Source organism: Anser brachyrhynchus (genome assembly GCF_964034855.1).
Source record: "Anser brachyrhynchus genome assembly, chromosome: 1".
Classification (NCBI taxonomy): Eukaryota; Metazoa; Chordata; class Aves; order Anseriformes; family Anatidae; genus Anser; species Anser brachyrhynchus.
The window spans coordinates 96,296,931-96,309,082 of NC_137694.1; the positions used below are offsets into that span (position 1 = coordinate 96,296,931).

At 44.6% G+C, this 12,152-nt stretch overlaps 1 protein-coding gene across 6 annotated transcripts; it reads right to left on the reverse strand.

Annotated features, from left to right (window-relative positions):
* Nucleotides 1-1,300: 1,300 nt before the first annotated feature.
* On the reverse strand, nucleotides 1,301-10,920 carry GPR161 (G protein-coupled receptor 161; the record flags this gene model as incomplete). 6 transcript variants are annotated; one of them, XM_080565568.1, is made up of 7 exons in its annotated part: nucleotides 1,301-1,646; nucleotides 3,085-3,204; nucleotides 5,962-6,066; nucleotides 7,544-8,268; nucleotides 8,806-9,217; nucleotides 9,317-9,427; nucleotides 10,789-10,920. In XM_080565568.1, the coding sequence occupies 5 exons, from the start codon at nucleotides 9,171-9,173 to the stop codon at nucleotides 1,399-1,401; spliced, it is 1,566 nt and encodes a 521-aa protein (XP_080421694.1). In that variant the 3' UTR covers nucleotides 1,301-1,398. The 6 variants fall into 6 exon arrangements, with proteins under 6 accessions (XP_080421694.1, XP_080421691.1, XP_080421693.1 ...); XM_080565565.1 differs by having other exon boundaries at nucleotides 3,073-3,204; XM_080565567.1 differs by having other exon boundaries at nucleotides 3,073-3,204; nucleotides 9,317-9,423; nucleotides 10,789-10,895.
* Between the last annotated feature and the right edge of the window lie 1,232 nt (nucleotides 10,921-12,152).

The following is a 12,152-nucleotide window of genomic DNA, read 5'->3' on the forward strand; positions in this document are numbered from 1 at the left end:
AACTCAAACCAATTTTAAGGAGAAAACACTTGAAAGGAGGGACAGGGAGAACAGAGAGCGAAAATAAATGCAACTCACTGGTCCTTAGATCTGTCTGCTGCTGACCCGAGAAATCATTCTACTAATTTGTTTCTCCTTTACACCTTTGAAAGAAGCGTTAAGGCAGGGCTATAACCCCCACAAAGGAGGAAAGGGGCTAGCCCAAGAAGGCACAGAAAGTTTCCTTAGGCTGGGCGTTTTCCTAAGATCCACCTCATCTCTCTTTTCATAAAAAGTTTTTCTACCTTTGCAGCTGGTTTCATTTCCAATTTAACACATTGCTGCATTTCCCTTTGGCAAGTAGGGCTGAACAGCCCTCTCACACAGGTCTAAACAAGGTCACGTCTGTACAGTGCTTGGAACATGCAAAGTGCAATGTAAGTGCTAAATGTTCTTATTCTACAGATTAATGAATTAAAACTCCAAGAAATATATGCACTGAGGTAATTACTGCTTAAATACTATACCCCTCCATGACTAAAAAATAATTCATGGAACTTCCTTCTATGCAAAAGATGGATCCTGAATATATAATTAAAGTGGTAATACCTTATTTATATCCTGTCTTCCTGCAGCTGTAGAGCACGCCCTTTTAGTAAAAGCAAAACCAGGGAACTGAACTGAAGTTCTTAAAGAACTAAGAAGTCTGCATTGACAGTTTCCCCAAATATCTGTGCTATTTCCAGCACTGGTCTGCTTCTACCCATTACATCTGGAGAAGCTGGTGTCTCGTAAAGCAGAAGCAATGTACAATTCGGTTTCATATCTAGCATTCTGACAAACAGCCAGAAATATCTCCTAGCAAGGGTAAGAAGGGCCATGATGTGCATGAGCTATTGGTAAAACTCAATTTTTGTCCCTTAGTGAAGTCCATGCTCCATCATTTGGAAGTCTGTGACAGTAAGACTGTATGTAGTATCTCAAGTATGAGCTCCTATCAGAACACGCCAGCTATCAAGTATAAACTGATGATCCTGGTGGCCAGAAAAGTATCACTACAATTGTTATTTAAATACTGCACATACTTGTCCTTTTTCATTCCTCTATCAGCTTTGGCCAAAAATGGACATGAGATTTGATGGACTAATGATTTGGCTGATGAAACCAAACCCTGCATTCCTATGCCTTGTGAGACAGATTTAAGACATGGCACAAAAGAGTCAATAGCACCCTAAACAGTACGCAAACACTGCCGCAAAATATGCTGATGCAAGTACCGGAATTCAACTGGCTTTGAAGTGTCGAAAAAACACTGAAAACATCCCAACAAGGTATCCTGTTTCCGTTAAAACAGTAATAGACAGAGTAGGTCCCGCTTAGTGGTTTTGTTCCATTTTTTTTTCCCCTCTAGTTCTCCTGTCAAATATTCCCTTCATCGATGCTCTGCAGTTGAAGTCTTTGGCTAGCATGGGGCCTGATACCACGCCGTGTGTTCATGCTGCTTCCTGGCAGAGTCCGCACAGGGAACAGAGCTCCTGGTAAAGCACCTTCCCCAAACAAGCTCATTTTCACATCAGCTTCAATAGCCCTGGCTAAACTGGATGCATAACTGTCCAGAGATTTATGGACTTCAGCTTTTACGTGAAGAACAGAATTCTTTGCAGCTTCTGAAAGAAAAAAAAACAACAAACAAACAATCAGCAGTATATCAGAACATTAGCAGTCAAACAGCATGGCTGTGCAAACGCTTGAATACTGATCCTTTTGAAAAGTTAGGACCATGCCTTTTGTAAAGTAATGACCCTACACAGCACATCTACCAAGGATTACCAGGATTCCCAAATCATTCTACAATTACAAAGCTCCAGAGTGACCACAGGTCAAGCAGAAAAAGACGACCTCCAATTCAAATGAAAACGAATGAGATCTGATGAAGCAAAATACATACATATGTTTAACGTTATATGTTAACCATACGCTATGTTTAATGTAATTAATTGTATGTTGAATGATTTTCTCAGTTTATGCACACAGGGGTTTATTGGTCTGAATTTATACCCAACTCAAGTTGACAGCCCAGTTTCTACCTACTATATAGACTACAGGATTAGGGACAATGAGATTGGCCTGGCATCAGCCAAGAATTCATTCAGAAGATGGGACCAGAACTCTCACTCTCAATTTGTACTTCCGCTGCTGTAAACTGGACTTAAAACCTTCCAGGCATTCCCACTGCATTTGGAATAAGATCTCACACTTCACTGACATCAGTAGTGGAGCATAGGAACAATTTTATAACATGTTTTAAACCTGACAAACAACAGATTTTGTGTTTATGGATTTACAATCCCCAAATTCCAAGAGCTTCTTCCATGTAGTAAAAAAATAAATAAATAATCAGCAGTCTGCTGTCCTTAGGCTTAAATTTGTTCCAGCCCACACTGTGGAACTCAGTTCCACTTCCAGGGGAGAAGTTAGAGAGTTTTGCACACCAGAAGAGGTCAAAGACACAGGTGTTCATTCTAAATGCACTTTTTAAATGAGGCTGCTGAAATCAAAAGTCTCAGTCATCTTGAAAACCCTCAGAAATGCCAGGAAAACTTGCTAAACCCATGAAGAACTTTTGCACTAAGACCTCCCTTCTTCACTGAACTGCACAAAAAATAAAATAATTAGATGTCTGCCCCCTTGTAAGAGGGAAAAAGAATAAATTTTGCTGAGATGTTTGAAGAGAAAATTCCATAGGAAACCTTATTATTTCAGAAACATAAAAATCAGCCAAGCTTAATTATTACTTGATACTTGGAGGCATTCTGTTCATTTTTGTTCTGTCCACAATCATTATTTAGTAAATTCAGACACCAATTATCACGTCTTATAGCCCATATTCTCATAACCATCAGCTGAAATTAAACTAACCGTGACATATTTACAGATCATCACACCAACACTATGCTGGCACAGAACCAACAAGTGAGCTAACTGGAAAAAAAAACTGTAAATGGTTCATCTATTTCCACTTCTATCTATTGATAAACATTCTCAGTAAAGAGAAAGAAAAGAGAGAAGAAAGAGAAAGGGGGGAGAACTTACCCCTAAGCCCACCTTTAATTTGCTCAACTTCATCTTCAAATGTCACTGAACTCCTCCTTCGAGGAGGACAGACGCAGTGTGGGACAGAAGGGCCATCTGAGCTATAATCTTCAAGAAGCATTGCCTCTGTTCCTGAAACAAAGCAAGAGTTCTCAGGCAATACAGAGCAACACCAGCATACAATGACAAAGTCACGTGAAGAGATGAGCCAAACTGAAGTGGTGGCAAAAGCTTTTCAGTCTACAGCAGTCCCTTAAAAAGATATCTAAACACAGCTTTTGTGGGTAAATTTCAGTTTCAATTAGATACTGCACAGAAAAAGATGAAGATAAAAAAAGACGAGATCAGAGTTTTCATTGAAAGGATTTGGAAATATTTTCTCATTAGCAATCTAAAACCTCAAGCAGCTCGAAAATACTCAACCACAGAGATTATAACATCAATAGGATGTCAGGCAAAGGTGAAACCTTACCTTCAGTAAATAAAGGGTGAAGTTGAGGGCAACTTCCACATCTCCTAGTCAAGACAGTGGCTAACAATGGCCACCTGAGAGGCAGACAACCACAGCTGCCAAATGTCATGCTTGTAATCAGAAACAAATGGAAATCTGACCTGGAGAATTTTTCTGTACAATTTACTTTGACTACATATTTTGATTTTCATTAAGTGTATTTTAATACAAAAAAAAGCTTGCTGTCTGGGAATAATTTTTGTCTCATGAGTCATTTTTTCAGTTTATGAGTCATTTTCTTATTTCACCTCCCAGGACTTGCTTTGCACCTTTCCAATATAAAACAGTGTATGAGGACAAGGAAATTCACCTTGACAACTCTGCAATGGTTTCACACAAAAGGCAAGACTGCAACCTAGCCCTCCCTTGCAATGCTGGTGTCTCTGCTGTATAAGGGAGAGGCAAAGCAAACATTTTGGGGAGATACTAGGACTATGCTGAGCAAGCAGCCCTCAGAGACACCACTGTTGCAAGGCACAGCTTCATCTGGCCCAATCTTTAACACTTTACTTTCAGTCCACTTACTCCTGTGACACTGCAACAAGCCTTGGACAAAGAGCCTTCACAGGTTTCCTAACTCCTCCAGATGGTGACTCCACATCCCTCCTCATCTACTTCAATGCTTTTGATTCCCAAATTTGTTCTTTTTTGTAACGAGGAGGTGTTCCAATGCCAGTTTTACAGGAAGTGAGAGAAAGACATCACTGGGAACGTACCTCTAGAACAACATACTGCTCGATAGGTCTAGTCTTTGCTATATAACAATGAATTGTCAGCAAAGTGATAATTTTTTCTTAAAGTGAAACTTGCATGTTCTGCCATGCGCCTCCTTTCAGTACACAAGAGAATGAGCTGCTGACCTAAGACACAGCACAACGTAAGCTACCAACTTGCTATGTTCTGTGAATCAGGTGGGGTTTGAGGCTGTGTCTACAGAAAATAGTTGACTTACTCATCAAAGATACAGAATCCTCCTCAGAAATGTAGTGTACAATGGAAGGGTGGTGCTAGCAAGAAAGAAATACTTTCTTCTGTGAAGCAGAATTTTAGCGCATTTTTTCAAGTGTGCTAGTTCATTGCATTTTTTCAGATGAAGCTAGTGAAGAGACCAGCCTCTTACGTGGTAGATCTGTCCTTCGGAATAACTGATCCGAGGCAGCAATTCTAGCAATCAGGACTCAGATCTCCTACTTCACTATTTTGTATACAACTGGCACTGCTTGTATTTTTTTTTTAATCTCCTACAGCTTCACCTTTTTGTTTTGTTTTAAAAAATGTGAAAAGTCCAGCCTCCATCTAGCAGGGTAGGGTAAGTACAAGCACTGCATTGCAGGCAACAGGATCATTTACTGCAGCAGGTAGCACTGAAGATGAACTAAGACTTATTTCTGCTCTTTAGTTCTTCCTAGTAAAGGCATCCAGTGAAATTTTATTTCACAGTGGAGAACTATGCGTCCATTCCCAGATGTACTGTATCCCCTCCATAACCAACTGCAGCACTTCTAATGGTATTACATATGAATTCGGTTGGTTTGTTTAAACTGCTTGATATCATTCCTCAAAAGATGATAACATACCGTATTCTCAAATGAGGCAGGTTTCATACAATGTTGCTCTCATTTATAACATACGGCTGCAGAATATCCACAGCAGGCATAGAGCTACCAGCATAAAACCACTACCAGAATAAATCCCAGCTCCTTAGACTTCCTTTAGAAATGTAAGAAAGGAACCTCTACTACCAAGTAAATGTTAGAAGATCACCCTCTGGTGTATATAGAGCAGAAATACTCCTTAAAATAACTATAGTGCAGTTAAGGGGTGGTAGCTGAAATAACTGCCAGAAAAATCTAGCTACAATTCTGGATAGAAAATTACTGGCTGAGCACTTTTTCCCCTTTTCTAAACCACCTTCAGTTGAGATGTTAAGTAATGACGCAACTCCAAGCTGAAACCATCTTAAGTGGACGTGTTTTGATTGCAGGATGAATGTGACAAGGCCTATTGCAAACTAGGAAACAGAGAAGCATTCTCTATGGCACTTTGTTGCTCTGTTCGTTGTGGATACAGGGAAAGACCCTGAAGAATGATAGAAACTGAAGGAGAAAAGCACGAGCAGTGTTTCCTGTTCCTTAGAAGCATTACCAAGTGAGGGTCATTATTCCTTGAGTAAACAGTATTTTGCAAATAGATACATTGAGAGCAAGGAAGGAAAAGAACTGCAGTAGTTCTGTTGTGACAGCTGGAACAGATGCTTCATGTTATCCATCCACCAAGAGTCATCCAAGTATGCAAATAGACTAACCCAGAGAGTTCTGCCAAGTCACAAGTGGTGCAAGCTTCTGCCCAAGAAAAGAGAGCAAGAGATTTTTAGTTACCTGAATCCTGTGAACAGCTGAAACCTGTGTCTCCTGTGCTACTGCTGTTTCCCAATGGCCGTCCGCCTGCCATGAGGGCAGTAAGATGAGGGGACAGTCCCAAATCTGCAAAAGATTCATTCTCATTACACAATGGATGGTTAAGGGGTCTATGAAAGTAAAAACTTTTTCCAGTAATACCAACTTTACTGCCTCATTTACCCTATTCCACACAAACATATAAAACTTAACCTGAGAGGTCCAGAGTGCACAGCACCTGGACCTCTCATCTTAGAAGTAAAGTCAGCAGCTTTCACGTATCCTTGGAGTCCTTCCACATGCCAAGTTTCCTTTCTACCTGAACCACTTCTTCCCCTCACACTCTCTTTGCAATTGCCTGTTTTATCAGCACGCCAGGCTGAAGACAGAGCGTATACACGGAGAGATGGGGCCATTTGTCAGACTCCTAGCCAGAAAACAACCTGGTAGCCACCAGCAGTTGCAACGGGCCATTAGCATGGCAGGAAGTTTACTAGCAAGGCCGGGGCACTGAGACACCTGGCTTCTCTCAAGTCCTCAAGTAAAGAAGGGAGGAGAATCCAAGATTCTTACACAGGTGCCGTCTTTAGATCCTGCAGAAAGATTTTTTTTATTTTTTACCAGCCTCTAGCTGGTACACCTAGCAAATTTGAAGCTATCAGTTTCTTATCACTTGGAAAAAAAGATCTTTCTTTTCCCTCCCACTCCAGTTCCCATTGTATTCATCCACAGCATCTCCTCCATACAGATACATGGAAGGCAGGAGTGTTAAGAGATCTATTGCACTCTCACAACTTGTGATGTGGCTGCAGCTGCACAACTCCTTCATTTAACTGGAGTCTCTCCCTGTGATTCTAGGTTGCAGAAACAGAGGTCTTGCTGCTCTCCCTTTCCTTCTACATTTCAGATATTCGTTCCCAATTATATAACTTCAGTTCCCAGCTCTGCACAAAATGCCCCAAGGAACACCATAAAGATTTCCTGGTTTTGGAACATTCTAAATAGGATCAAAAATCAGAATTTCACTGTATTACTACTTAAGAAAGAAGTTCTGAGCATCTGGAGTCCTCAGCCTGCAACTTAGGGACACATCAAATAGTTTTAGTATTTTATGTAGTTTGACATCGTTTATGATCTTTTCTTCACAACCACTAAAACTAAAAACTGAATTTACAGAAATAGTAACTTCAGTGAATCTCAAAGAGTTGTACCATAAAGCTAGTGTACTTTATGTGCTGCAAAATGTACTATTAGCAGTCCTCAAGTCTAGATAGCATGAAATGGCAGGTATATGAAAAGAAGAGTTTGAGAGAAAATAAGTAATTTTTATCAACCTCATCACTATGTCTTCTCTGGCAGAAAAAAATTTTACTAGAGTAAGAGAAAGAGGTTAACCCCCCCAAAAAAAAAAATTCTTCTTCCGAGTGTCTATGATAAACCGAACAAGACTGCTGAAGCCTCCAGAAACATCTCACTTTTTACAGAGCCCTGAAATGTGCCAAGTACACACAGACATTTCTCTTAATGGTATTAAGAGAGTACCTTTTGCAGCTATGCGTCTTACCTGTGATCCTATTGGAAATACTGAATAACCTCGAAGTCCTATGCCGCTGAACAAAGGACTCGCGATAATACCGATCCCCAAAGCACATTCCTAGTAGTTCCTTGCGCACCGTTTTGTTCCACAGTCCGTAAATTAACGGGTGGCAAATAGCACTGGAAAAGGACAACCATGTAGCTAATGTTTCCAAGGCAGGGGAAATACTGTTTTTTCCCCAAAGTGCCTCTGATGTAATTACTACCATGTAAGGCCCCCATGTGATAACAAAAGCGCCGATGACAACCAAGATGGTTATGAAGGCTTTGCACTGGTTCGCAGAGTAGACAACCCCTTGGAAAGCGTTCCTTCGGCTGCCTGAGGAGGATGTGGAGGTGCTGGAGTTCTTCCTCCCGTTCCTCTGGGAGTCCTCCTCCACAATGACAACGCTACCACAGTGGATTTTGCGAGCTTTAATCCTAGCCACACGGAATATGAACCCATAGCAGATCATCATGATCACAAAAGGCAGCAACGCACACCAGATCTGCCAAAAGGCAGTGTAACCAGCCTCTTTGTGCCAGGCGGCCACACACATCCACTTGAACTGGTCAAATTCCAAAGATGACCAGCCAAAGAGAGGAGGGAGGCAGCCAATAAGGGAGTGTAGCCACACATACACAAGAGCTACCACTGCTCTGTTGCCTGTAATCTTCATTGGGTAAACCATAGGGTACAGGACAGCATAGTACCTGGAGGACCCAAAAAAAAGAAAAAAGAAAAAGTCAACAGGAGCACAAGAGATGTACAGTAAAAAAGAGCATATTTTAATTATGTTGATATATAGTTCTACTTATAGAACAAGCTCTTTTCTCCAAACCTCAAACCTTAGGGACTCTTTTAAGAATAATTGCATATAAGAATGTAGATCTTTGCAGGCAAGATTGTACAACTCAGCTGAAGGCACAAATATATCTATTAAATCTGTCCCTATATGTGTAGAGTATAATATGGAATTTTAAACCATTACTTTTTGTTTTCCAGGTAATACATTATTACAGCATTGTTAGCATCAAAAAAATCTAAATGTATTGTCAGTTTTCTATGTTGTCATGACAACACTTTCTTCTGTTCTCTGTCAAAATTTCACAGGAGGCTGAAAGAAAATGACATTGCAACAGTACACAGTGTGATCCAGTGCGTTGTTTCTGTGGTCTATGAACAGCCAACAAGGCACCCTATAGAACAACTAGGCAATTAGTTATCATTCATTATAAAAAGCTGCTTACCGATCTATAGCTATGAGTCCAAGAGTAAGCATGCTGGCTGAGCTGATCAGCATGTAGAGCAGGGCTGAGAAATTGCACCAAACGACTCCAAAGATCCATTCCCTCCTGATGGAGCTGGTGACAACGAAAGGTAGCACCAGTACGGAGAGCAGAAAGTTGGAGAGAGTCAGGCTGAACACAAACTTGTTGCTCAATGTGAGAAGGTAAGACTTCCGATAGAGGGTGACGACAATCACAAGGTTGCCCAAACAGATGAAAATAGCAATGACGATTATAGCAATGGACTCAGTGACTCTGACTGCGCCGTCCTCCTGCGTGGTGAGGTTCCTCAGGCCATTCGCGTTGCTGAGGGAGGAATTGCTGCTCATGGTCAGAGCGCACAGAGTGGGAGCAGCCAAGACATGCTGAGCAGCTAGAAGTAGAACACCACCACTCAGAAACATGCAGGCAAGATTTCCTCACACCCTCTCCAAAGAGGAGAGACCATTTGTCTGCATTAATTAAACTTTACCTGTAGGATGCAGGAAACCATTTTAGATGGAAAAGTGAAGGGACAGGAGATTGCCTACAGGTACACTAGAAGTCAATGACAGAGCCAAGCCTAGAAAAGTGAAGAAACTATCTGAAAGACAAAAAAAAAAATAAGGGAGGGACAGGAAACAAAGAAAATAAACACATTTTATTTACAAATTTTCTAAGTATCTTACTTGTTTCTAAGCCATACTTATGAGCTATACATCTCACAGTTCCTTCATCTAGGCCATGAAGAAACAATAATAACGTAACTATTAGTCTTTGTTTCTCTTATTTAAAATACACCTTTTTTTTAAAAAAAATAAAATTCCCCTCCCCCCCCCTTTTTTTAAATTCTGCCTGTTTATCCCTATTTTTACACAGTATTCTGCCTATGCAGCATTTGTTGCTGGTCTGTGGATGTCTGGCTAGTCATACCCTGCTGACTTTCTTAACAGTTGCCAAGTAACATTCAAAGACTCAGGGATCATTGCACGTACTCTCTTAGTGTCACTTCTCCATGTTCACAATCATCTTAGCTACATCAGCAATTCAATTTTATCGCCAGCATCGAAGATTAGGGTAAAATAGCCTTCAGTACAGCAGGTTCAAAAGACACTTTGCATTAAGCTGTGGTTCATTCACCTGCAGTAACGTTTGAGAACCCTTAACCTGTGATTTCTCAGTGCTCAGCACCCATCCCACTGACTCGCAAGCTCATTTTGTCTCATCTCAGGGTTTGTAAACAACAAAGAGTTTGGTTTCAACTTTTCAATACGAAGTTGACGTTTGGAAATGAGGGACTCAAGAGAGTTACCTCAGCTGCGGCCGTGCCCACCCGCTGCTCCCAAACAGCCAGCACACCCAGCGCCTCTCCATCCGTGAGGCTGCTGTGGCCCTCGGCAGCAATGTCAGGCTGGAAAGCCATCTTTTCCTTGATTTTTAAATGGGCTAGAGCCTAAGTGAAGGCATTATCGGGCCATGTTTTGTAAAGCACAGCTTAGCTCTTCGGCGAGGCAGCTCATCGCACAAGCTCTTCCCCTCAAGTTTCCCTCCGCGCCTGCCCGCACCGCCTCCGGGAGCCCTCCCGGTGCCTTCCTCCCGGCGCCGACGGTGCCAAGGCGGCTGCTCCCGGCCGCCTCATCCCCTCAGGGCTGCGCCCCGTCCCGCCTCACCGGGACGAGGAGGAGAAGAAAGCGCCCAGAAAAGCCGACGGGCACCCAGCAGCGACCGGCTGAGGGGGTCGGCCCGAGGAGGGCCCCCCGCCGGGGAGCGCCTCCATTTTGCCCCCGCGCTCCCTCCGGCAGCGAACAAAGGCCGGGGGCCCGGCGGGGGACGGCTTCCCCCGGGCATCCCTCGCCTCGCGTCGCCTCAGACAGCCCCGCACCGTCCCCGCCCGCCCCTTCGGCGGAGAGCGGGGCCCGGCGCCCCCTGCCCCGCCCCGTAACGGCGGCGCCGTCCCGCACTCACCCGCCGCCGTCTTCGCCAGGGCGGGAGCTTGCGGCTGAGGGCGGCCCGGACCCCCCGCAACCGCCCGCGGAGAAGCGCCGGGCCTCCCCCCGCCATGCCCCCGCCCCGCCCCGCCGCGCTCGCCCCCTCTCCCTCTCCCCACCCACCGCCGCCTCCCTCCATTTTCTCTCCGACAGCCCCCGCCCTGCGGTGGGAGGGGGTCGCCGAGGCTCCGCCGGCGCTGCTTGCCGTGCCTCAGCGACAGCCGCGCCCTTCTCGGGAATAGTGTGGCCAGCAGGACCAGGGAGGTGATAGTCCGCTTGTTCTCGGCTCTGGTGAGGCTGCACCTCGAGTGCTGTGTTCAGTTTTGGGTCCCACACTACATCGAGGCCCTGGAGCGTGCCCAGAGAAGGGCTGCGAGGCTGTTGAAGGGCCTGGAGCACAAGTCCTGTGAGGAGCGGCTGAGGGAGCTGGGGTTGTTTAGCCTGGAGAAGAGGAGGCTCAGGGGAGACCTTATTGCTCTCTACAGCTACCTGAAAGGTGTGGGGAGCTGGGGTTTGGCCTCTTCTCGCAGATAACTAGTGATAGGACTAGAGGGAATGGCCTCAAGTTGTGCCAGGGGAGGTTTAGGTTGGAAATGAGGAGGCATTTCTTCTCAGAAAGAGCCGTCAGGCATTGCAACGTGTTGCCTAGGGAAGTGGTGGCATCACCATCCCTGGGGGTGTTCAAGGAGAGGTTGGATGTGGTGCTTAGGGGCATGGTCGAGTGGGTGACATTGGTGGCAGGGGGATGGTTGGACCAGATGATCTTGGAGGTCTTTTCCAACCTTAATGATTCTAGGGTTCCTCCAGCCAGGCCCTGGCTCTGCTAGGTTTATCATCCTTGGTAAGCCCCAGGGCTTCTCAGCACCAGGGGGAACAGAGTTGTGCGCCCCACCACTGTGGCACCTCAGAGCCCTGTTCAAAGCTCAGAGGCTCGACAAACCCAGGAATCCATTTTCCACAGGAGGAGGAATTGCTTGCCCAAGCACGTGGGTCAAGTAAGTCACACAGAGAGGGGCACATCTCAATTGTTCAACCTTCTAGGCCCCCCTGAAAACTATTAAAAGTAACACAGAAGGTGTCTTACCACGGATTTTGCAAGGGGTGTCTTTCCTTTCCCAAGAAGAAAAGAGGTATACTTGGAGGTGCAAAGGACAACCTACGTGCTGTGCTGCGCATCCCTAACACCAACCTTACCCATTTCCTGGCAAGGTACCTGGTGCAAAGTCAACAGCCCAGCTGCATCCGTGCTGCCCTTTGGGCACCCCGTAGGCAGAGGGGGCTTTCTGTGGGAGGGCCATTGCGTTCTCCCGCCCGCTGCCTCGCTCACCCCAGCACAGCAGC